This window comes from Drosophila persimilis, unplaced genomic scaffold, assembly GCF_003286085.1.
Source record: "Drosophila persimilis strain 14011-0111.01,24,50 unplaced genomic scaffold, DperRS2 tig00000000-arrow-pilon, whole genome shotgun sequence".
Lineage (NCBI taxonomy): Eukaryota > Metazoa > Arthropoda > Insecta > Diptera > Drosophilidae > Drosophila > Drosophila persimilis.
In genome coordinates this window covers 8,920,233-8,945,239 of record NW_020825288.1, presented here as the reverse complement: position 1 = coordinate 8,945,239, position 25,007 = coordinate 8,920,233, and the positions used below count along the sequence as shown (strand labels likewise).

General features: G+C 46.3%; 5 protein-coding genes and 1 long non-coding RNA gene across 15 annotated transcripts; 2 read left to right on the top strand and 4 right to left on the bottom strand.

Moving 5' to 3' along the window:
* Positions 1–2,549: 2,549 nt before the first annotated feature.
* Positions 2,550–7,677, top strand: LOC6587331 (protein spaetzle). 8 transcript variants are annotated; one of them, XM_026994764.1, is made up of 8 exons: positions 2,550–3,531; positions 4,982–5,218; positions 5,421–5,498; positions 5,667–5,831; positions 5,895–5,964; positions 6,132–6,483; positions 6,556–6,782; positions 7,337–7,677. In XM_026994764.1, exons 1-7 carry the CDS (start codon positions 3,469–3,471, stop codon positions 6,734–6,736), a joined length of 1,146 nt encoding a protein of 381 aa, XP_026850565.1. In that variant the 5' UTR covers positions 2,550–3,468; the 3' UTR covers positions 6,737–6,782; positions 7,337–7,677. The 8 variants fall into 8 exon arrangements, with proteins under 8 accessions (XP_026850565.1, XP_026850564.1, XP_026850563.1 ...); XM_026994763.1 differs by having other exon boundaries at positions 6,129–6,483; XM_026994762.1 differs by having other exon boundaries at positions 6,108–6,483.
* Positions 6,776–7,148, bottom strand: LOC113567329. The gene has a single exon (XM_026994771.1). The coding sequence runs from the start codon at positions 7,040–7,042 to the stop codon at positions 6,914–6,916; it is 129 nt and encodes a 42-aa protein (XP_026850572.1). The 5' UTR covers positions 7,043–7,148; the 3' UTR covers positions 6,776–6,913.
* Positions 7,678–8,914: 1,237 nt separating the features above from the next.
* Positions 8,915–14,214, top strand: LOC6588578 (endothelin-converting enzyme 2). 2 transcript variants are annotated; one of them, XM_026984273.1, is made up of 9 exons: positions 8,915–9,375; positions 10,956–11,142; positions 11,204–11,298; positions 11,362–11,935; positions 12,003–12,282; positions 12,339–13,170; positions 13,230–13,278; positions 13,450–13,648; positions 13,710–14,214. In XM_026984273.1, the coding sequence occupies exons 1-9, from the start codon at positions 9,228–9,230 to the stop codon at positions 14,052–14,054; spliced, it is 2,709 nt and encodes a 902-aa protein (XP_026840074.1). In that variant the 5' UTR covers positions 8,915–9,227; the 3' UTR covers positions 14,055–14,214. The 2 variants fall into 2 exon arrangements, with proteins under 2 accessions (XP_026840074.1, XP_026840073.1); XM_026984272.1 differs by having other exon boundaries at positions 8,915–9,465.
* LOC113564911 lies at positions 9,471–10,365 on the bottom strand. 2 transcript variants are annotated; one of them, XM_026984279.1, is made up of 2 exons: positions 9,884–10,365; positions 9,471–9,826 (listed from the first exon to the last, which is right to left on the bottom strand). In XM_026984279.1, exons 1-2 carry the CDS (start codon positions 10,341–10,343, stop codon positions 9,672–9,674), a joined length of 615 nt encoding a protein of 204 aa, XP_026840080.1. In that variant the 5' UTR covers positions 10,344–10,365; the 3' UTR covers positions 9,471–9,671. The 2 variants fall into 2 exon arrangements, with proteins under 2 accessions (XP_026840080.1, XP_026840081.1); XM_026984280.1 differs by having other exon boundaries at positions 9,471–9,814.
* Positions 14,215–14,306: 92 nt separating the features above from the next.
* Positions 14,307–15,257, bottom strand: LOC113564912. Its single transcript, XR_003408379.1, has 3 exons — positions 15,237–15,257; positions 14,717–14,808; positions 14,307–14,645 (listed from the first exon to the last, which is right to left on the bottom strand). It is a non-coding gene; the product is annotated as an uncharacterized LOC113564912 (long non-coding RNA).
* An 8,270-nt stretch (positions 15,258–23,527) lies between these two features.
* On the bottom strand, positions 23,528–24,769 carry LOC6587294 (pupal cuticle protein 36a). The gene is made up of 3 exons (XM_026984277.1): positions 24,745–24,769; positions 24,135–24,628; positions 23,528–24,072 (listed from the first exon to the last, which is right to left on the bottom strand). The coding sequence occupies exons 2-3, from the start codon at positions 24,469–24,471 to the stop codon at positions 23,528–23,530; spliced, it is 882 nt and encodes a 293-aa protein (XP_026840078.1). The 5' UTR covers positions 24,472–24,628; positions 24,745–24,769.
* Positions 24,770–25,007: the final 238 nt, after the last annotated feature.

The following is a 25,007-nucleotide window of genomic DNA, read 5'->3' as shown; positions in this document are numbered from 1 at the left end:
TGTGCTTGAGTAATATCAGGTGGTAGTGCGACTACGAATACGACTACGGCTGCTGCTGTTGCTGCTGGTCCTGGTGGCCTGTGTCGAATTTTATTTTCGGAGCCAACGCATAAGAAACCCCCCTCCCTTCCAGGTGGTGGTGGCATGTGCAGCGTTGCATGTCGTGGCTGTGGCGCTGTCACGCCGGGAATTGCATTTGCCAAACGATGAAGTGGTGCGTCCACATTTTTCCCCGCTGCCGCTTTAATTGCGGCCAGTTGAATATTTTATTGAATGTGCAATGCAATTTCATTATTTATCCACTCACACACAGAGAAACACACGTTCGTAGGCAGGCTCTCATTAAATATATTTCACCATTTTCTCGTTAACTTGACCCGGGATCCGAGCGAGCCGCTTGCTCGCTTGACTTGCCATGACTTTGGTGCCATCACATCACCGCCGGTCGATTAGCCAATCTCTGGGGCCTCCACTCTAGTTCCTCTTTGGCCGTGCCACACACAAGGTGCCACATCAATTAGTGGTGCTTCTAATGAACTTGTTTCCCCACCAATTAATAACTATTAAATTAATTGGATCAACTCATTGGCAAAATGAGAGCCACTTTACAACCACAGCTCTCTGCACGCGTAGATTTCTTATTAGCCTGGTCCCCTGCTATATGAGGAGTGGCTAATGTTGCATAATCTTTGAGCCGAAAAGCGCTAGAAATCGAGATAGACACCCATTCACTGTGAGTGCAACCAGTTTCCATTCTAGAGTTTAGCCATTTTCCTTGATTTTTGGTAGATTTAATAGCAATATAGTATTTTTTAATTTGAGATAGATAAGCTTAGATATCCTTAATATTCTGACATTTCGTTTTATTGACTTTTGTTAAATTAGTTGGAAATTATTCATAATTGTGTGCAAATCTTGTTACAGTATGCATGTTAGTTTTCCGACTTCCTTTCGAAAAACCTCTCACCAAAAAAGATAACTAAATATGAGCGTGTATAACTTGTTTCCATTATGGAAATTAATTTATGGCAAAAATGATAGATGTAGTCCTATTAATATTGCATAATATATATGTTTAAATTAAGATTTTCTCAAGAAAATCTGAGTGGAACATAGATAACTGCAGCTGAAAATGCTAAAAAATGCCCAGAAACAATTGATCTAAATCCAGACAGAGGTTTTCATCAGAATATCTAGTTTTCAAATGGGATTTCTATACAGAACTTAATAATGAAATTATTATCTCAAAAGGGGCCTAGAAATATGCAATACATTTTTCCATCCCTTAAGTATGTAATGAAATATCTTTAAATGGTTTGAAACAAATTTCAACGGATTATTTCCGTGTATGAACTTCATTGTTTTGGCAACTTGAACTTTAAAAGTACTCCTAGAAATACTCTACTACTCTATTAAATTTAAAAACTAATTCTGCAGAGTACTCTATTGATATGACGTCATCGGGACTCCGCTATCACTCCGCTGTGGATTATCTTTAGATGCGATGACTCCACATGGAAGAATTCCAGCCATGACTCAACTATCAAGAACTTTTAACTCTCCAGAAAGAACCCTTTTATACTGGTACACATTGATAGTGATATTCAAACATAATATAAATTAGTCAGTTTGTTTGTTAGTTGATATAAAATGTCCATCAGAAATGCTCTTGTACACGATATTTGTATTGCAATATAGAACAATTTATTGAAATCGTTATTAGTCAGGCTTCGTCATTTCTTAAATATCTCAAACCTCGATTAATGCCCTATGCCAAGGCAAGTTCAAGGCGTGCATGGGCCACGACATCTCGTCTTACTTTTATTGTTCAGATTATGCACGGATGCCGGCTCTGGACTGTGCGGTTTTGGCCGAGACTCTTGGAAATACCCATGAATCATGAATCGGCGTCTTTCCCGCCGCTTGAGCCACGCTCCGCGCCAGATGGGGCTATTATCGGCCAGAGTTTGTGACTCCCATGACGCGTGCGCCGGGGGATTTGACGTGTGTCGCACCGCCCAGCATACAAAGTAGGTGGTGACGCCTAATAGACTCGGAGAGCAGGTGAGCGCCGAAAGCTCTGGGAAAAAGCTCACGCTTCACTTTTACTTTCAGCGGCCACAGCTGATCGCATACGAAAGTCGAGCTTAGGCGACTGCGGGGAACTCTACAAGTGCAGGAGTCGACTGACTGTCTAACCTGTTTCAGTCCATCTTTCTTCTTCTTTGGGTTTCGAAAGTATTCCAAAATTCCTGCTAATCTTTAATGATTGATTAACAATAGCTTGCATTTGTCACGAAACCCAAACAATTAACACAGTGGCGGCTGCTGTCGGCTGTAAATAAAATCCAAGATATTTGTACTCTCTAGGTCTGGGCTCTTCTCCTCTTATGACAGCTCTCTCTCTATCTCTCTCTCTCTCTGGCCCACTCTCTCATTCTTTGCGATTAAGCTCTGGCTAAAGCTGCACTTGACAATTGTTTGGGGCGCCCGTCGTATGTCTTGTCAAACTTTTTGCTCAGTTGCCTCGCAGTCGCGCGCTCTCTTAGACGCTTTCGCTCCCTCCCGATCGACCCGCTCCACTCCGCTCCGCTCCGCTCGTGTGCATATGGCTAATTAACTGAATGTCAAAGACTCCCCAAGACGCGCGCGCGCACTCTGGTGGCGTTACATTGTGAAACTCTTCAATCCGATACGGATCGGAAAAGCCCAGAGGCAGATGGTTCTCGTTCCATAAAAGCGCATGCCCGCTGCGATATTGGTTTCACTTTACGCCGGCTAAGGCACAGGCACAGGCACAGGCATAGGCCCAACATTAAACCTCTCTGTCTCTCCGATCAAAGCAAATCAAAAACTTAAGCCTGAGAGCTGAATTCGGACTCGAAACCGAAACAACAACAACGGTTCATCAGAAACTAAAGTGAAAAGCAAACCGACTAATTGAAGTGCCTGTCTTCCACTCTCCCTCCATATCTCGCTCTCTTCGTTTCGCAAGCGTGCAAGGGAAACAAATAAAACGGAATAAAAAGCCCATCGGAGCCAAAGAGCCACCGCACAAAATATTTATAAATATATTAACCAAACGACAACTACGACGGCAGCAGCGACAGCAACAGCAACAACTACAACAACAACTACAACTAAAACATCGTCATTATCATCATCAACAATACGACCACTACCAACAAAAGCCCGGCATTAATATTTAGTCGTGCCAGTTTATTTATTTTATATACGGGTATACGCCAAGCTCATAAAAAGCAGCTACAACAACTGCGGAAAAAAAAAACAAAAAGTTGAAGCAATAAGAAAATCGGTATAAGCCCCAGACCAAGCGATCATCGCCGCCGCTATATACACTTGTACCTGTATACCAAAACCCGACACAGACGGCTGCCCCCCAGAGCCGTCCACATAATCCCCTATACCATACAGGAGTACGAGAATACAGAGCCGATATCGGACAAGATGCCGCCCATGTGGTACCAGCTGATCAAAATTTTGGTGCTCCTCTTCGCCCTCTTTACCACGGTAAGCCATTATTTTCCGAAATTATTATAATATCTGTTTTGTGTTGTGAGCATTTCCTGTTTCACATACTATCATGCGTCACATTGGGATACACATACATACAATCACATACAGTCTTTCATACATATGCACATACGTAGTATATGGTTTTTCGGTTTTCTCACTTCATATTTTGTGTCATTTTTGGGGTTACTTGAGATTTTTCCATATACTTGGCAGCGAAGGGCATCCTCGAGTCTGTTTTCTAGAGGAATCGTAGCAAACCTGTTCACAATGCCAGCAACAATTTATTGTATGTGCAATTTTCATGAGCACTTTTCTCTATTCCATGTATCTCTCTAGTCCGGTAGTAAATGCATAGCATTGACATTGCAATAATATTAATTGATATTAATAATTCCATATGGTCTGCACATTACTTGGCAAATATTCGTAATACAAAGGGATGCGATGCCAATCTCTGTGAGAACAGCCCCTTAGCTAAGGGCAATTACTCGGAACTAATGACAAATTGCTGAATTCAATGTCAGTAAATGTGTTTGAAGCGCTAGCGCTTCTGCTACCTTCTGTTTGATACGTTTTCCAGGAAATTCACAAACTACACGTCACAGCACGGCTTAAAGATCAACCAGGCATTCTTAATTCCATTCGGTTCGTGGAAAATCTAAAATCTGAGATGGAAAAACTATCCAATATTTGATAAACGGTTGCGAGATACTCGGGGAAAAAACATTTCCGAGAAATGTGCAAAAAGCTCTGATATAATCAAGTTCAAGTTGGGTGGCATTTAAGATCGGGTTTTATGTGAAAGTCCCACATTGTTTTGGGTAAATTCTGAATGGCAAGGGCCATTTTTTGGGCTGTGAAGATACATTATCCTCATTCTATGAGTTTAGTCTCGGCTTATTCATCCCATTCTTATCAAGCTCATTGCATCACCCTCATGCCCCTCTCTCATTGCGTCTCACTTCTGCTGATTACACACGCTCACGATCGCTCTGTTCAGACCCCAAAAAACATTTTCTATTGCAAAACGACACTAAACGAAACGTTTTTTGGACAGCGATGATAAGCGCAGTATAAGACTTGGGGGTTAAATATAGTAAAGCCCTAGCCCCGGCTATCTCTATTTGAACCCGAGCAGCTGTTGTCAGCCGTTGCCTAGGGTTCGGGTCCTAACTGAACGGCAAGTACTTGTTCCAGCGACTACAATCGACACAGAGAGAGTGAAAACTGCGCTTGCCCAGAAAACAGCTGTTCAAATGTTCAAATACCAAAATGTAGTGTTAAAAAATAGAGAGACGGAGAGAGAGAGAGAGACAGTGTGGCAATCAGACAGACAGACAGACAATCGACCGTGCTACAGAGCTTTACTTTTCCCCCAACACACTACGTTGTCCTGGCAATGTTGATGAACCGCAAACACAAATCTTCCACATGTATCTTTCAGATAGTTTGTATCAATAGCGAAATATCGAAACGACGTGAAGCTGAGGCAGCGGCAGCGGCTGCAGCTGCAGAATTGGCCGCCATGGCAGCTGCCGGAGCTGCGGGAGGCGGAGGCCCTCCCAACTCCACAGATATGTCCGACTTTATGTCCGATAATCTGCTGGACATCCTACGGAACATGGCCAAGGAGCATCCAGACATACAGGAAGGAAGGGATCATCAGTTGCGGCCGGAGGAGGTGTGAACCCATGGCAGATGCTGTCACATTGTGCCACGTACAACGACAATCCCTTCCAAAATCCAATCCAATCCATATCCCCATTCGTCCTCTGTTTTTCTGTTGTGTTGTGTCAGTGTGTAGTGCGGCCCTCCAGTTTGCCAATTGCCAATCGAGAATAAAGCGTTTTTTCCTTCTTCTGTTTTTGCCATTTTCGCTTCAGTTGCCCGCCAAGGATCTCGATGTACTCATTACTGAGATTTTCAAGGTGACCGACGACGCAGGTGTACATATTTTTGATGTAAGTGTGTCCTTCCCCAGCGCTTCCCGTGCCCCCCACATTCCATTCCATTCCATTCCATTTCATCACATCACTTGTTGGGTTGTTTCTGTTTGTGTGTGTGTGTGTGTGTGTGTGTGTCTTTGGTATTTGGTTGGAGAGACTAACACGAGAATTTTACCTGCACAGACAACGATAACGGACAATGCACCCCTCATGCCCATACACACCATGATTGACCACCAGTCCCAGCCCCAGCAACCGACACAGCCACAGTCTAAGCCACAGCCACAGCCACAGCCCAGCCATTACCATCAATATCACAGCCTGAGCCAACAAGATCAATACTTCAAAGTGCAGCGCTCACCGGACGGCAAGCTGAATCTCGTCTTTAACGATACGTTCGTCTCTTTGCAGGGGACCAATCCGACAACGGTGCCAGAGCAACAGGATCAGGCCCAAAGGACGCGACAGCCGCCAGAAAACCGTAAGTAGACCAGTACAGTGGGGTGTGGTCCCAGCTCAGCTACATTTTATACTCGATTAATCGAATACAAGCCCGCAATACAATTAACAACTAAATCGATCCCATACTCACGGCCAATTGCCTTTGGCGCTGCCTAACTTCAGCTATTGTCTTTCCCGATTCAGCAGTCATGCACCACATGAAGACCACCACGCCGCCGGTGATCAAGAGGAATATACCGCAGTGCGTCGAGGATCAAGCCAATCACAAATCCAAATCCTTCTGCACCCAGGTCGAGAACTATCCGGATCTGTCGCTCATCAAGGGAAAACTGTCGCAGAACTTCTCCAATTTCTTCAGTGATCCCGAGCCCGTGCCCGTGGATATCAGTTCGCGATTGGGCCCCAATGATGAGGTTTTCCTGTGCAGGAGCCGTCGGAGGTACCTGTACCCCAAGTCGGGCCTAAAGTCGGACAACACCTGGCAGTTCATAGTCAACAACGATGAGTTCAAGCAAGGCATACTGATCGAAGAGTGCGAGTAAGCCCCTGTCAAACATCAAATCATTCCCCCGCTCATAAATTAAATATTCTATGTTGAATCCACTTTCAGGAACGAGGAAATGCCCTGTGACTACTCCTTGAGCTTTCCGCAGCGATATAAGCCCATCTGCAAGCAGAATTACGCGTTGCGAACGCTGGCCAGCATCCGCAATACGAGCGGCGAGCTGGATGTGGGACAAGAGTCCTTCAAGATACCCTCCTGCTGCAAGTGTGTGCTCAAAGTCCTCTAAGCGAGTCATTGAGTCGCTCGAGTAGCTGCGAAAATGTGATTTGGAGGTAGGATCACAATTTATTATCCTTCAAACGGTTGGAACATTGCAATTTAGAAATTAAGCGAAACACTGGAACAAAACGGACGAACATCTGGACTAGGGGACGGCCACTGCATCCACTGCATCTCCGGCCATCTACTTGACTAACTTGCGCAGGGTGTAGCCAACGGCGTAGAATCCCACCAGCTTCAGGGCCATTCCCTTGCTCTCCACCTTCATCTTGGTCTTTAACATGTTCTCAATATTTCCGAAAAAGCGATCCATTTTCACGAACAGTCGGGGCTGATAAACGGCAAACTTTTGAATAAGAAAATAATTAACTACTGATTGTTTGGTTTGGGGATTGTTCTACTCGTAGCAACAAAAACTTTTGGAAGCCAAAAAATAAAAGAGAGTTTTACGTGTGAATGGTTGAAACAGATTTCACAGAATGAAGAAAATGTTACAGATTTTGATATAACAATTTCTGACAATTTGCATGGCTTGCTAGATCAGGAAAATGTTCCAAACCTGAAATATTCGTTTAATTTGAAATTTCTATTCTTCTTTTCGTTGCAGCACAAAAGTTTCACCCACCACAGGATGGCAGGCCAAACTGTCCAGGGGTCGTTGTTTTATAATTTGTATTTTAATGCACAAAACATATGTATAATCCACCCATGGAATAATGCTGATCCAAGGCAGAGTCCGATTTAAGTTAAGGCACTTTAATTTCGTTCTTCATCGAGTCAGTGTAAACATATTCGTGTCATATCTCCGCGACTGGTTTCCCTGTGTCCAGTGTCTAAGCTAAGCTGCATGCAATTATATTGTAGTCCTAGAGTACGAGAAATCATTAGAAAAATGTATGTTTAAAAAATATAATGTACAATAAATGTATGCAAGTACATGACAACAAAGTAAAGTTCTTTGAACCCGTCAGGAAATCAAAAGCCATGGCAGGGCCCGGCACACGTAGGAGGTTACCTGGTGGCAAATTTATTTACTTATTAATACTAATAATCATATTGGTAGGTGCCCTCCCGTTGGGCAAACCAATTACACAGTAGTGAGTGCAAATACATCACACACAATCCGGGGATATGGCGGGGAAGGTGGTACACCCGTGCCACACTACATTGCAATAGAGTTTCGGCTAACAGCGGGGCGTATGCGCTATGTATGTTACTGCATTCATATGTAGAAATCAATATCATTTATCGATTCCGATTTTCCACAATAAACTATGTCAAAGTTAGGGCTAACAATGCAAATGCTTGTGGATTCCCAGTGGGCGGGCAAAGTGCCGCCATTTAATTACTATTATTAGGTATTCTTCCACGTTATTCACTGAGAGAGAGAGAAGTCAGTGCCGTGGCCTGATCGAAACTAGACATTGGGGAATCGCTCAGGGTCATCAATCATGAACCTCCGAATAGCTATAAGCTAGTGTACAGTATGTGGAAGTCCATATCAATTAGCAACTACCCATAGTATCTTTCCATATGTAATACCTAATATATATGGTTTCCCATTGCAATGTCATTTATTTTCTCATTACGCCACTGGACTTTGGCCATCGGATTGGATTGTGGTCGATTGGTCTCTGTTCGTGCGAGGTTTGGATTCACAAAAGAAAATATGGGACGCTTCAGAGTGAAATGAGGTATACCCTAGAGAGGATTCATACAAGAGAACGTCTCAGAGTGGGAAGACTATGTTGTGGTCTTACAGACTTCAAGTTGAACCTGTTTTGATAGCTTTATTTACACTGTTCTTGTGTTATTCTTACGGAAAATCAATGGACTCTTTCCCTTACGGGGTGTGATGGAACGTACAACAATAGGGACAACATGCTAGACAGTCAGACACTGTCAGAGCTGTGCCTGTGCCTGTGCCTGGGCCATGGTAGTGATGGTGGCGGCAGAGCGGGGTCCTCGTTGGGCTCCACGTAATTGCCGCGGCACATTTGCATGGCCAAAGGAGTTAATGGGGGTTGCCTGATTTGTTGGTTGTAGTTCTGCTTTTGTTGTTATACCGGTTGCTGGCACTAGTGCTGGTGTCTGTTGCCGTATTGGTGGCGTATAAATACGTTCTGTTGACGACGCTAGGGCTCCAATACGCCGGTAGTCGGCAGCTCCGTCCAGTCGCCTGCAGCACTGTCTCCACTTGAGTCGATTTTTATAGAGTTGTTCCTTGCTGTGGCATTGGCTTTTTTCCTTCTCTGTGCTTGCATTATGCCAAATTATGCAATGGCCTAGAAACTATCAGAATTGCTCAAAGACGCTCAACTGTTCTCAGTTCCTCTAAGACTGTAAATCCACACTGATATCGAGTGCAGTGCGCAACATGTGGGCGATGTGACGTGTATACAGATGAATAGTGTTCAGTTATCGCTGCTCATTGAGATGCCGTAAAGCGCTTGGAAAAATCACACAGAATGCACTTATCCGTCGACTGAGTCATTCGAATGGCTGGCAGGGGCACATCAGAGCACACGACCACTGACGACATGGATGAGCGTAATCGCATCTGGACCACGGGCAATATAAATCATGGATTCTTCCACGAGAATCTCCAGCAGCAGCCCCTGCCCCTTCAACGACAGCAGACGCCAGGTGAGCCCAGAGACCCAACACCCACCATCCCTCCAGGGGCTATATTCTTTGAAATACTCGTACGAAGTATTTCAACAAATATTCAATCGAGTGAGTCATTTTTTAGTGCTAATATTGTATTTCTTATAAGTTATGATAAAACTTGGTTCGGGTATAATTAGGTAAGTTAATATGGAATTGAATTCGTTTTGAGCATCCGAATTGAATCACTAACCGCAGACCCATTGGGGGTTGGTAGAACGTAATTCACTTAATAAAAGACTTAGGGAAGTTGAGCGTCTTAGAAGCATCGAAGGCTATGGCGTGGTCCGTCCGCCTGTGGCCAAATAATTGGCAGCCCACTCTTGCGTTCCCATCAGTTTGACTGAGAAGTTTTCCCTTTCCGATGCCTTCATGGTGACCTCGTCCCCATCATCAATGCCTTCAATCGAGGATCTTTCTGTAATTATCGCTGATTCAATGCTACAGTTCATGAAGTTAGTTGTCGCAATGCGATTTCTGGCATTACCTTGTACAGTTTGGTCCTGGCCATTCTTTGGTTTTTGCACGCAGTGGTCCTTTTCCACATCGGTTTTCGAGATCTTTGCCTTGCTGCCTCGAACACTCATCTTCTGTATAATTGGCTTCATTTGGCTGATTGGTTGAATAGAGTCCAAGCTTTTTACGCTGCTTCCTTGAACACCCATCTCTTGATTGAATTGCTTTATTTGGGCGATGAATTTTGGAAGATACGAGGTCCGTTTGACAGACCGATGCAATTTTTTGAAGCAACTGTGAAACAGATAGCGACCCACTATGGTGGCCACCAGCACGGAAACCAGAATATCACAGATGACGAGCACATTCTCTATGCGTTTGATTATCCTGCCCTCAAAGCTGGACGCCTCATCGAAGATCTCCATCAAGTTGTATACATCGTCGGCCATGGCAAACATGTTCATATCCAATGTTGTCATGTTAAACCACATCTTGGGCAACGCTAAAACCTGAACCCAAATTTTTGAATTTTTTTACTGAAAATCTGGGGAACCCTAAGGGGTACTCTGAAAATATGAATGAATGAAGCATGACAGATAATAACAGGATATTCAGTCTTTATTTGGTGTGCATTATCTAGTAGAAACGATTTAAAATGGGTTAAACTATCGCTGGGCACGCAAAAACGTGTAGAGGGCATTGAACCCATTGTACCCATGGCTCTATGCACTTCTGCAAACGCTCCACGTGACGTGTGGCTGGTGTATGCATTAGAAAGGCGATTAAGGGCGCCAAAGTGCAGGTCATTCTAACGGGACACTCGCAAGTCCAGCGAATGACGCACGGAGTTGCTGTCTCTGTGCCCCCGATCAAGATAGGACAGTGCCACACAGCGACAGCTGAAAAAAACACGAAGCTCCATGGCGTTGGGGTGGGGGAGTGTGTTGTTGTGACAGAAAAATATTGACAGCATTAGACTAATTAGCGTTAATAAAACGTGCCTCAAAGAACACATTCCTCGAAGCCAATTCGGCGTCCAGCGTCAGAGGGAGACGCCAATTAGTGCCTATATTCATCGGAAATTGTCCGACAATCCATTACAGGTGCTCTGAGCCTATTGTCCGCACCTGTTCGTGCCATAAGCGAGAATGGGAATGGCAGTGCGAACGGGAACGGGATTGGCACTGGCGCTGCCAATGGCCATGGCCAGGCATCGGCATCGGAGAGCGATCAGGGCAAACAACTGCCTTACCAGCGAATAAGCCCGAATCTGATTGGGATCCAGTCGAGGTGAGTGCGAGGTCCTAGCCCGAAGTCCTTATAATTATCTTCTCTATGCTCTCCCGTTCAGATTTCGACGCAGCTACTACCACAAGGTCGTGCTGGGTGCACTGCTGGCACTGGTAATTATTCTGCTGATAGCAATCATAGTCCTAAGCGTATCCAGTGAGTAGTCGGAAGTTTCAGTGGATCCTAGCAGCCGCATTCTGATCCTCGTTCTGTTTTCAGTTAAGAAATCGAATCCAATTTGTCGCAGCCGGGAGTGCATCCGCTCAGCGGCCAGCCTCATCTATGCGATGGATGAACAGACTGATCCCTGCGAGGACTTTTACAAATTCACCTGCGGCCGCTGGGCCGAGGAGCATCCGCGTCCGGACTCCGTGACCTCCAACGACTGGTTCCGGGAGCGACAGGCGCATATAATGCGCGTAGTGCGGGAGTTCCTTCGATCTAACATCAGCAGCGCCGAGCCGGAGGCTGTGGGCAAGGCCAAGACCATGTACGGAGCCTGCATGGACACAAAGCAGCTGGACCAGCGAAATCTGGAGCCCCTGGTGGGCTATCTACTGCGCTTCCAGCTGCCCCTCCTGCCCACATCCCTGAATCTCACCTTGGGCAGTGAATCGAAATATACAGCGCAGGTAGCCAATGCCAGCTACAACTGGCTGGAGTCAATGGTGGCCATCAAACAGCATCTCAGCATGGACCTGATCATTGGCTTCGATGTGTTTCCCGATCCCTTCAACCGCTCCATCAATCGTATAGCCCTGGGCACCCCCGAAACAGAATCAGCATTTCCCTTGTAAGTTTAAGGATATCATTTAGTTGAAAGAGTCTTGAATCCCTGAGTCTTTTATCATTCGTGGCAGCAACAATGATGATTCGCATAAGCTGCTGCGAAAGATCCACCGAAAGACCATATTTATGCAGAACAGCGACGAGGACGACAGCGAGGACGATCTCGAGAGCGAAGAGGAGGAAGCGGCCAAACAGACGACCTCTGGGATGTCGGCCTACCTCAACTATATTCGCAAGGTCATCGAGAAGTATTTGCTTTACGTGGATCCCTATGTGAATCAGGAGGAGGCCACTGTGGGCATCTCGCAGCTGGTGAAGCAAGGCGTTAAAGTAGCCCGGAAAATCCACGAGGTAAGAGCACCGCAGAAGGAAATATTGCCAGAAGTAATCCTTATACCAAATTCCAGTTGAAAGAAGATGCTGAAAACTCAACGAAGCCTTCAAAGAACCCCGCAGACGATATAATATATATATCGCTGACGCAACTGCAAAATCAGACGGACAAGAACATTGCCCCGAAGACTTTGCCCATCTGGATGCGCTACATGGAGCTCATCCTGAAGGGCACCCGGCACGAGAAAAACCGCCAAATGACCACCAATCTGACCATCATCACCAGTCAGGCGGATATTCTCTACCTGCAGAACGTAGTGGAGTATCTGGAGGAGACTCCACCGTCCCACATTGAATCCTATCTCTGGCTGAGCACCATCGAGGAGCTGGTGCTGCATACCACTAGCTCTATGCGTCTTCTCCATTCGGAGTATATGCGGCTGGCCATCGGCACTGAGGGTAGCACACCACGATCCCTCTACTGCGCCAATGGAGTGAACAGCCTCTTCGGGATGGCCGTCAGCTATGTCCTGGCCGACGAGGAGTTCACCAGGGTGAAGCTGCCACGCGTGCAGCGGATGCTGAGCGACATACGACGAGCCTTCGATCGCCTGGTGCGCTCTACAGCCTGGATGGATGCGGCAACCAAGCGAAAGACGATGCAAAAGTCCGCCGAGATGAAGAGCTTCATTGGCTTTCCCTCGTGGCTGAGGAATGGCACGGCTCTGAATGCATACTACGAAGGGGCGGAGGTGAATGCCAGCATGCACCTGGAGAACCTGATGGGATTCGTGCACTGGCAGATGATGGAGAAACTGAACGAAATGGATAAGCCGGAGCCAATTGGATGGGCAACGTCGCCCTCTAATGTGAATGCCTTCCACACGTTTCAATCAAATGCTATAAGTGAGCGTGGCCCCGTCCTGTCGCCGAGCCCTTAATCCTTATTGTCTTTTCATTTGCAGCGGTTCCCATTGCCATTCTGCAGTATCCGTTTTATGACCTTGGTCTCGAGTAAGTCTCTCCACTGCAAAAACGCCGAGCACTCCGCACTCCTACTTTGCACAGAGAAATGAACTAGCCACCGAGCACCAGCACCTGTCATGTTCCAGCCACCATCCCCAGCACCTAGTAGTAACCTAATGCCTTTCTGAAATTGCATCTGAATCGTTGTGTCCTTGTTAGGGCATTGAATTATGGCTCGATTGGCACCATCCTGGGGCACGAGCTGACGCACGGCTTCGACGACAGCGGACGGCGTTTCGACAGGGACGGTAACATGGTCGAGTGGTGGTCCAACCAGACAATCAACGAGTACGTCAACCGTACAGAGTGCTTCGTGGAACAGTATAGTCGATATCATCTCGCGGACATTGATGAATACGTGAGTATTGTGTGTATTTATGGCCATGGCTCATATGAATCATTTATGTGATTGTCCCCAGATCGATGGGGAATTAACACTGGGCGAGAATATTGCCGATAATGGAGGGATGCGGGAGGCCTACTACGCCTACCGCCTCTACGTCAAGGAGATGGGACGGGAGCGATCGAAGCTCCCAGGCCTGGAGCACTATACGCACGAGCAGCTCTTCTTTATTGCGTTTGGCAATCTCTGGTGCGAGACGTACACTCCAGCCGCCTCCCGCTATGCCCTCAGCGACTCCCACTGCCCCGGACAGATGCGACTAAGAGGAGTGCTATCCAATTCAGAGGAGTTTGCGAGAACCTTCAGGTGTGCACGTGGCACGGCCATGAATCCCCATCAGCCCAAGTGCCGCATTTGGTGATGGGATCCCATGAGATTGATTCGTAAGGGGTAACAGGGGAAAAACAGGAACAGTCAAGTGATTTTTCTACATCTTTGTACTAGGATTAGGTTTTAGATTTTAGATCAATTATACAGGTGTCTATTGCACGGTTCTTTACGATTGTGCAATAAATGGTAAATGCTTCTCAACAGTTCTCAGTACTTAGGATTGCAATTTCCCTATCCCTCTAGGGATCCGCCTCACACATATTTATATACAAACTGTCTCTCATTTTGCATGTATATACTCGTTTTAATTGATTATCTTTAATATACATTCATTAAATTTACAACGATTCGACATTTACAATAGTACACTTAAAACATTCACATTCACACACAGATACTCGTACATACAGACATACGGACAGACAAGGTGTCTGTGGGAGATTCGGTTCTTTGGTTGCATACATCTGTCATCTTCCGTCTTCCATTTAGAACTCCGTGCAGTTACCGTTCCCTCCGCTCACATGAAACTCTCCTGAAGCCGGCAGTCTCCCTGCCAGAGGCAGTGCCTCCTCTGGTGGGGCAGCTACCGCAAAACTGTGGTCTCTGCACATGAAAATTGGCTCTAATTCGAGGGGAAGAACATATGAAGAAGGTAATGAGTAAAGGCAGTGCTTAAGGATGCTTAATGCGTACCGCTTGCATAGAATTCGCTCGTAACTTTCGCCTTGTGCTGATGTATGTGGTGCAGGTGTTCACACGATGCAGGTGGAAGGCCTCTTCGGTTCCTTCGTCGATGATGCAGCAGCCAGCGGAGGGTAGATACAAGAGTAACGAAAAAAGTTAGCAAATTTTGTATGCCTCTATATATACATAATCAAAAATTACAAATCAACAGTCAAGTGTTGCGGTGCTGGTCATGCGAAAAGGTGCTTCTTGAGTGTCATGCAATACTCGTAAGTAGGCTAGAGAACAGAATGATAGGAACAAAGCTAAGGCTACTACGGACAGAAAGAACCGCATTCCCAGACAGACAGATAGAAAGATACTCGAAGATGGTACAGACAGACCGAGAGACAATAAATTAGATGACAATTAGATGTTCAAAATAAGTAGATACTAGAAAGAGAGAGAGAGGGGTGGCACCTAATTCGTATTTTAGGTTTCCTGACTAGACCATCACCGTTTCGGCGATGGTACTTGAAGGTCATCTCACCGGTTGCTTCGTAGCTGCGTTCGCCGCGGCTGCGCAGATACCGATGCAGACAGCAGCAGCGACGCAGGCCGGGCACGCGATACATGATCTGGAGGAAGCCGCCACGGAACCGGGCATTCATATAGCAGTAGATGATGGGATTGTAGCAGCTGTGCGACATGGCCAGCCAGTGGAAGGCTAACCACACATAGGGTAGGGGCTTCCATTTCCCAAACTCCTCGTCGTTGAGCAGGAGCTGTCAAACAGATGATGTAGACAGTAAATTAAGATATCCATGAACTCCAAACCCACCTGCAGAATGTTAAATGGCAGCCAGCAGATGGTAAACACAATCACAACCGTCAGCATCATCTTAATCATCTGCAAGTACATAAAGCAAACGGAAGTATGATTAATTTATGTGTGACACTAAAGCCCAAGTGGAGTATATGTATGTATGCACCATACCATACCGTACCCAATTACAGAGTCTATTTATAGGACTGCGGTCTGAGTCTCTTGGTCTCGGGCACACACCACATCCATTCACGATTTACGACCTTGACCTGCCGGGCCTGACTCTGACTCTGACTGTGTCGCATGTGGCGACATTTCGCCCTATCTCGAGCCATCTGTCAAGCCGTAAAGTCTATGGCTGGAGAAGTCCCATCCATAAAACGAATATAACTTTATTTATATCAAGGGCCAATGACTCGCTTTTATGGCCACTTGAAACTAATTTTTATCGAAGCATCTTCTTTAAGTCGTTCGACAGCAAAAGAGTTTTGTCCTACGGAAAATGTACATGACCTTTGGCGACTAATAAGGATTTTCTTTGTCATGAGTTATGTCGTCTTTAAAGAGCGTTTCTCAAAAATTAAATAATTGTAAATGCAATTCTACATGATTATTACATAGCTCCTACAAATATCTACATGTATGTGACACGTTATCGTCAGCTAAAAAGTATGCAACACTTTTTGGCCAACAGTGTACGGAAATAATATCTCTAGTATGTTTTAAATATTGTTTTGTTCTACCGTTTATGGTCGTTGATTGTTGTATTTTATCACAGTTTGTCTGTGTAGTCTATTGGAAAAAGTGAACCCCTTTCCTCGTTCCACCCCTTGGCAACCATACGCTGCGATTCCTGTTTGTCACGCACAATACCTATAAAAAATTCGAAAGGATTTTGTTTTATTTATTAAGAATTCCCGATGACATGTGACAGCTGAAGGTAACTACCCGTGCGCGTTGGCAGGGGAAACGTGGAAAATCTATACGAATTTAAGTCACAAATGCCGTAAAAAGTTACCCAACTAATCCAAGAGTTTAGGTTTTTAGGTTTCATCGGGCTGCAGCAGAATCTCGAATATGACGGCATAATTTAGTTTTATGATGAACTCATTGGGCACGTCTCTCACGTGACCACCTGAGCTAGACATGACATAAAGGTTTACGGCCCAAAACGAATGCACGATAAAGTTGTTAAAGCCAGTTGCCCACTTGGCCAATAAAGGGGAACGACGGCATCTCAGAGCCAGAGATAGACGAGACTGAAAAGAGCAATTGCAGAATGGCTGCCGCTGACGCTGACGCTGCTGATGATGCAAAGGGTATCGAAGTACCAATAAACGAATCATATGCGAAGCCTTTATTGAATTCTGATAGGAAATGGCAGCACAAAGGAATTGGATTCCCATGCAGATATTATCGCATTATTGGCCAGATAAATATCTGACTGCCAAGGGAATGTTGCTCAATAGCCAGCGATTATGAATTGATGCAATGGTCGGATGAACTCGAATCTATATCCTCGGCTATTTACCAAAGTCAGCATCTGGTGACAGTTGGTTTTTCAACACATTTTAAGACATTTTTATAAAGCTACTCATGGAGCTAATGCGGGGGACAGTGTCCTGGTCTCCCTTCGAACTGCACTTGCCAGGCGGCTATAAACGAGTGCTCAACGAGGCCATTTGATTCGTTTTAATGCCTCGTTAGTTCGCTCTCGCATTGGCTGGCTGGCTGGCTGGCTGGCTGAGTGTTAACAATGCAAACATTAAGTATACGCACCGCTGTTCAGGCGTAAAAACACGAGACGCAAACAAAGTGAAGCCAACTAAGCTGGTAATGAATGTTTATACAAATATGTTTTTGTTGACGCCTCCGCTGGGACCTTGTCTGCGTGTGCCTCTCCGTCTGTGACCTTTGGCCGGGGCATGTGTCCGCTGTGCATACAGCTTTCCCTCAATCCAGCCGGGCTTGTGGGTGGAAGCTGCAACGTCATCCATGGGTTTGGGTATCAATGGCTGGCCTGCAGCTGAGGTGTCTCTTGTAGAGACAGCATACTCAAGTCCATTACTCATGTGGCGTATGAGCTGCTTGGAATTTGCTGCCTGCGGCTCTAGTTTCATCTCTTTGGTCGTTTGTTTTTTGGTCTTTAAGCTTCGACAGTCTCACGACTTAATTGGCAGCAGCGTTCGTTGCCGGCATTAGCCACAATAATATCACACTTAGTTTTACTTTTCTTGGTTTTGTTTTGGTTTTGAACCGGTTAGCGGTCGTGGTAGCGCTTCTCCTTCGGCTGCGGTTACGACTACGGTTATGGGTACTACAAGTGTCATGCCCGCCCATCAAAGTTAATGCCGCGCAGAGGCTTACATAAAAAATGAGCTCCAGTAGTCCAGTACAGTCCAGACCGTGCTGTAATTCATCAAAATGATTTCGGCTTAAGTAGGGACCCCAGCCCACACCCACGAAAACATTAGGAACTGGGGCATGAAAGTGAGAGGAGAGAAAGGCTGACAAATGAATTTTGATCCACTCTGTCTCGGAGAGAATACCCCCAGAGGCTGAATGATATTTCGATTTGAATAGACGCCTCTCCACTCTTCGCGATGAGGTGCAAAGCGTTCTGCTCTTTCGCCAAGTAATTCACTAATTAAATTTCCTGACACGTCCTCGACTACCAAATGGCTTCTGCTTTCGGGGACAGGCCAAAGCCTGTCCCTGTCCCTGCTGACTGTCATTCGTTTTGTTTAATTAATGAGAGGAGGGCGCCAAAGTTGATTGCTTTTTAAGTGCACAGAATTTGATTTATACCTACATACAGCCCATGGCAGGAGGAGGAGGACCGGTTGTCGAATGCAAAATGTTTGTTACGATGCCGAAACTTTCAACTTACGAATACGAACGAGTACCATGGGTAAAAAGTAAGTAGTTTTATGTTGGTCTTTTGGCTTTTCGCAAGATTTAATTTTCTGCCGTTGTTTGGTTTAGTTTCTCAAGAGAAAGAGGCCCTAAGCGGTGAGCTGTCCAATCAACAAAGGCGCGGTAAGCGCATTAAACGATTTTGATTGCAACTTTTGGGCAGGTCTCGTAATTTTTATTATTACCCGTACGTCGCTGGGTTTTTTCCTGTGTTCAGCTTAATGCCATTGAATTCGGGGGGGTAGGAAGGTATATAAAAACAGTTCGCCGAAAATTGAAAGCAGCATTTCATTCACAATTGGAAATCTCTTTTTTGGCGTGGGAGTTGCCTTGCGAACACGATTACGATTACACAGTGCCTCCAAAGCCAGACGCAAACCAGTTTCCAGAAATAAATGCGTGTCGGGACCAGTTAATAATTACGACTGGGAACTAGTTCATTCGACAGGCATCCGGCATGGGTCCGCTACTCGATTACCCGCTGATATCTGTTTACGACTATTAATCAATCCATTTGGCTCATCGATTAGCGCGTGCCCCAGGCTCTGGCTGGTCCATCGCCCAGTCCCAGTCCCAGTCCCTTGCCCAACTCTGGAACTGACCTGCGGATGGACCCGCATGCCGCCGCGAGCTGCGGTAATTGAAGCCACATTTAATTGCCAGACAATTGCGAAAGTGCCAGGTGAAAAGGTGAAACAATGTCTGTACCCAAAACCCACAACCTGCAACCCGCAACCCAACCGGAGCTCAAATTGTTATCCATGAAATAGCCAAAAATCAAACGGTCATTAAACAATACCGTCGACGGGCAGCTCAACTAATCAGCAACTAATTTGCACAGCAATTTCACTCAAAACCTAGTGGCTTGTCTTTCTCAAGAAATGGAAAAATTAATGTGGCGCGGGTTCAACTTAAATAAGTTTTTGACACAGCTTTTTTCAAAAATGTTCCTTAAATTTTTTGAAGTCTTTGAAAGCTCAAGGACTAAGTAGTTTGATATTTAGTAAATATATGTGAAATGTTTAAGTTAGAAATATTTTGTGTATTCCTGAAGATAGATTTGATTAAATGCTGTTGTGAAAGGTCAAAAATATTGAACCTATCCAAAAAATTTTGAATTTCTTTGTTGCTCCTATATGGCATTTCTTTAAGCCAAAAATCGATAATGGCGTTCAAGAATTACTTAAATGAGAGCCACAAAGTATCGTTAAAATCCAAAAGTCATAAAAAATAATCAAATAAAAACGAGAACAACGAAACACGAAACCGACTAAAAATAGGAGGAGACCAAATGGAATTTTTCTACGTTTCAATTAAATCCAAGGAGGTTTATGGGGCCAAGAGCAAGGCATTGACCTCCAAAAGCAGGAGCTAATAGATGGTAGCCGGGAGTGTTGCGAATGGGAAAAGGAAGAGCTCCCTGAGCTGAGCCTTCGGGGTAAGCCATATTGGGCGATAAAACCACATAAAATTAAAGGCAAGAAGTATTTGACGGGTTTTGATGAATCGCCATGACGGAGTTTTTGAAGTCGAAGTCGAAGTCGGGTGGGGAAGAGGGGCTTTGTCTGCGGACTCGTACGTGAGGGGACTTTTACTTTTACGACTGACATACATTATAATTAACACAGCTCGGTGGGCGGTGTGTGGCGTTGGGGAGCGGTATGGGTGCAGTGCGGTGTGAGGTGCGTGAAGGGGCGGTTCAGGAAACGGCCCAAGAAATACGCGCAATTAATTAAAGCGTCCAAAGTGTCATAAACCAGGGACTCAAGGGGGCAGCGAAGCCCTGCAAGAGCTGTCAATTAAATGAAGAAACCGAAACCGTGAAAGTCGAGGACTGACCCATACTTGTGCTCCATGTTGTGCTCCCCCTCTTTTCCTTTTTACCTCGCTATCTCTTTCTCTGTTGGCCGCACGGAAGTGTTGTGCCTGCGATTTATTGTGGGCGTGTCACTTGCAGCCGGGAAAACACTCAAAAAAAGCCCTCGACGCCACAGTGGGGGAGTGAAAAATAAAGGTCATAAAATTGTTCGTTTATGCCGCAGCATTTTCGGATAAGATGGGGTGGCGGAGGGGTTAGGGTCTTACGATAAAAGAATTTCGTGTCCGCGAGTCGGGCCTTTCATATTTATTTACCTTATGGCCGCGTACAAATTGAATTTTAAACATTTTCGTTTGCACATAAATTGCTTTTACTTCGGCCTGGTCCTTGCCCTCTTTGGGGTTTATGCACATTTCTGCTGACATACATTTCGAGGGTTTTTCCAGATCATTTGCCTTGCAAAGTCTTTTTTTTATTGGAGGGGCGACTAGCACCGGGAAAAGCAGACTAATAAGTTGACTCGTTAGACGAATCCTTTGGGCACAAGTTGTCCTCTTCAGCTGAAGTTGGAACTCATCTCAATTCAAAGGTGACATTGTTGTCTTCTCCCACATGAAACTTCCACTTGAGTCCAACTACTACCGCAGTGGCTGTTATCTCCTGCATACTCGCATAATAGATATTTGCGGTTTCTGTACATCGTTTCCTCTAGCTGCATGCAAATGTTCAGGTTCTCAAGTGCCAAATGCATGTAGCCCAAGAAAAATTTGGCTAGCTATCCGGAAGAATGCAGGACCTAAATCCTGCCACAATAAGGGGGGAGGGAGTGGGCCACATCCCCGTTCCTGAACCAATCTGGGACAATGTTGCGGCCCCCGAAACTTTACAAATTGCCTCAGCTGAATGTGGGCGTGTGTGTTTCGTGTGTTGAGGCTTTTCCTATGTTTGATTTATAGGCTGCCCCCGCTTCTGTCCTGTCCTGGTGCTGTACTGTCCAGCCCTGCCCAGTCCTCCGGAACACACCCCCACATGCAAAGCAATGTTTATGGTCTTTTTGTCCAGCAATACGCTGGGCGGACAACACGTTCGAACTTTTACGAGCCGGCTCGGAGTGCCCAGAGTACGCTCCACGTGCACCGTGCGGCATGGCAACTTTAGTGAGTGCATCAATGATATTGTTTCTCTCGTATTTTACGACCACCAACGGACACACACTTGGGCAGAGGCTCAACAACGAACGTCTGGTACAAGTCCGAAGAGGAGTAATTAGAAAGATGGAAGCTCCTTGAATGCGAATGCGAATGCCCTGAGAGTGGCAACCATGGACATCTGTCGGTTCATCATGCGGCTTTCAATCGGATATTGTGTGGCAGGGCAAAGCCGTGCATGACGGATTGCCATTGATTGTGCGAACACTCGAGCCACTCGAGCAATGGGCCTCCAGTGTTTGGTGTTGGCCCAGACAGGCGGAAGCAAAACCATATGCCCGTAAAATATGATGCTGGGAACAAAGGCACAGGCACAAGCGGCACAAACCGAGCCGAATGATGCTGCCAAGACCAAGACAGTCGGCAGCAGACGGTTAAAGGTAGCAGGCAAAACCGTAGCATCGCCAGTAACACCAGTAACACCGCCAACAACCGCACAAAAGTGAAAGTGACAAAGCAGAGCAGCAAAGAGGAAGAAGCTCGAGCGGCAATGACAATGCCAATGCTGTCTGCTGTCTGCTGTTTGCTGTATACTTAAGGCATTAAAACATTGTACCCCAGAGAAAGACAAGACACACAGGCAGTACGTAAAATTAAACTAAACGCAGATGCAACAAAAGGCAAAACAAAAGCACAAGCAACAGTTTGTCATTAACAAACTAAAGCGGAAAGATCTTCCTCTGGCAGCTACCATCTGGCTAGATGTAGTAGTATTCCTCTCGCAAAAAAACACCGACTAGAAGTTGGCCAAAAGATAAAAGCCTCACTCAAAGAAAAACTTTCTGCAATTTTGCACATTTCCAGTGCTCAGTGGGGGCGGGGGCGAGGTCGGGTGCGGCGGAAAAGCGCAATGCTACAGATACTTAAAGAGTTTTAAAGTTTTCACACTTTTTCCATGGCATTCCCACAATTGCGGTCTTAAATGGGGGTTCGAAAGAAAACTTGCCATTCAAACGATTCAATTTAATTAAACGGATGGCTATTGCGGGTCAGCTGTGGCACTTTTGCCCACTGAATCCCACAAAGAAGTGTGCAAACTAGAGAGAATTATGTTCATAATGTGAAGAAATTACTTCTTAATTAGTTTCGCAAGTCTCCCAAGAACTTTTCCCTAAAATGCTCAATTATTTGTACTTCCCTTTTTTGTTGGGGATAAGCATAAATTTAGCGAATAACTGGATTAGATGGAACCTAATTGTTTGAGGGAAAAGGAAACTGTGAAAACGGGGTCAGCGGAAAGTTAGTTAAGGGAAAGTTGAAAAAAAAGAGAAGTTCGAGTATAATCCGCAGGGAACTCAACCAAAAGGCCATGAAAGATGAGTGCTACTGGGTGGAAAAGTTCAAATGAAAAATTCAAGCCACTGTTGTTTTTTTTTCGTAATTTTGTCACCGTTGTTTTTTTTTATTGAGCATAAAGTACTTATTCTAGTATAATTAAAATATATATATATTTATGTGTATGCATGGAGCATTGTGTCAAGCCCCGCTAAATCATCTTCTATATCATCATCATCATTATTATCATCATCATTATTATCTTCTTCTGCCATCGCTCTTTCGGGCGCCCAAGCGAGGTTCCCATCCAAGGAACCCGCACTCGTCGCCTATTAGCTAATAGAATTTTCAGGGCAAAGTTTAGGGTTTTCAGACTCTGGTCGGACGAAGTGCGACTGACAGATGGAAAGAGATGGAAAGTAGTATAGTTGGATAGAGAAAGTGAGTTTGGAAACGTATTATATACAAAAGACATGGGCGGAAAGCACTATCCCGTTTGCGGGCGTGGTTGGGGCTAGCGATCCGAGCGGAGACTAGCCCCGTTTTAAGGGCATGTGGCTGTGTCGGGGACCAGAAGAAGGGACACATGTGTGGTAGAAGATCGTCACGTTTCGGGTCAAGTCGCAGTGTTTGTGGTGTTGGTGGTCATGCTGATGTGTGGTTAATGTTGATGTCGATGTGGTGGAGATTCTGTGTGAGAGTGGGGGGCGTGTCAACGACAGGACTAGTCAGCAGCTTGAGCCGAAGTTGAGTTCGAAGTTCGTATGGTAGATGGTGGATGGTGGATGGAGAGATTCTTAGTAGGGGCCGGACTTGCCGGGTGGGCCGTAGTTGCTGGACGGGGCCGAGATGGAGCCGCTGTCGCCGCCGGTGAAGCCACCATCGCCGCCGCCGGTGGTGTAGCCGCTGCCAGAGTTGGACTGAGTGAAGCCACCGCTGCCGCCGCCGGAGATGCCACCGGAGATGCCACCTGAGATACCGCCAGACTCCTTCTGGGTCTTGTACTTGATGAAGTACACCTCGGGCTTTGAGGGCTGTGTGGGTGCCGGTGTGGGGATGACAATGTCCTGCTGGTCCTCGGGCTTCTTCACCAACACATAGACCAAGGTCTTCTCCTCGTTCTGGGGCTGCAGGGGGATGACTGGAGCCTGGTACGAGGGCGGGGAGGGGGCCTTAATGAAGATGATCTTGTAGTGCTTCTGCGACTGGCCAACTGGCAGGTTGGGGCGCTGACGCACTTCGTCCTGCTCTGGTGGCGGCACATGCACGTAGATGTGCTTCTGCACTAAGGTGGTGCCACCGCCGCCGCCGCCTCCACCTCCGAATCCGCCAATGCTGCCGCCTGTAAAGTGAATTTAAATTATAGTTAACTCGGAATCGAAGATGCACTCTTTTCTCACGCACCTCCTCCGAATCCGCCACCGGAGCTGCCGCCGAATCCACCTCCGAAGCCACCGCCTCCTCCTCCTCCGCCACCAGAGCCGCCGCCGAATCCACCTCCGAAGCCACCGCCTCCTCCGCCGCCGCTGCCACCTCCAAATCCACCACTAGAGCCACCTCCGAAACCGCCGCTGGAGCCACCTCCGAATCCTCCACTAGAGCCACCTCCGAAGCCGCCGCTGGAGCCACCTCCAAATCCGCCGCTGGAGCCACCGCCGCCTCCGGGACGGTTGTAGTTGTAGCCGGCCTCAGGACGGGCCGCGGCCAGGGCCAGACAGGACATAAGAATGAAGGCTTTCATGGCTGCTTAGTCACGGGTTGAGTGGACGGAAAAGACGCGTTGCTTGGGTTCTCTTGGATCTTGGGTCACGGGTTCTTAGAGACTCGGATTCTCTGATTCTCGGTTACGATCTAACACGCACACACTTTGCACTGGCACTATCACAGTAATCCTAGGTCTGTGGTGTGTGTGGTCGAGTGTGTTTTTGGGTTGTTTTGGGGGAAGACAAGACAGAGGTATCGAGTTAGGACGATGATGCTGGAACACTGCAGGATTGCTGTTGTAGAGCCTCACGTTTCTGTATCCTCGACTGCTTGCTCGGATGTTGTTTATTAGACCAAATCAAATGCTTCACTGACGAACCACTGCAGCCGCATCATCAATTTATACAGAAATCCAGCTAGATGCACAGCCCGGCAGAGGCGGCTGTGGCTGCCTGCCACAGAGCGCGGCACAGCGGACACCAACACCAACTCCAACACATTCGCAGGCCCCATGGATGCGAGAGGGTTTTTTGCTATGCTCATCATGATGTTGATGATGATGCGACTTTTGGG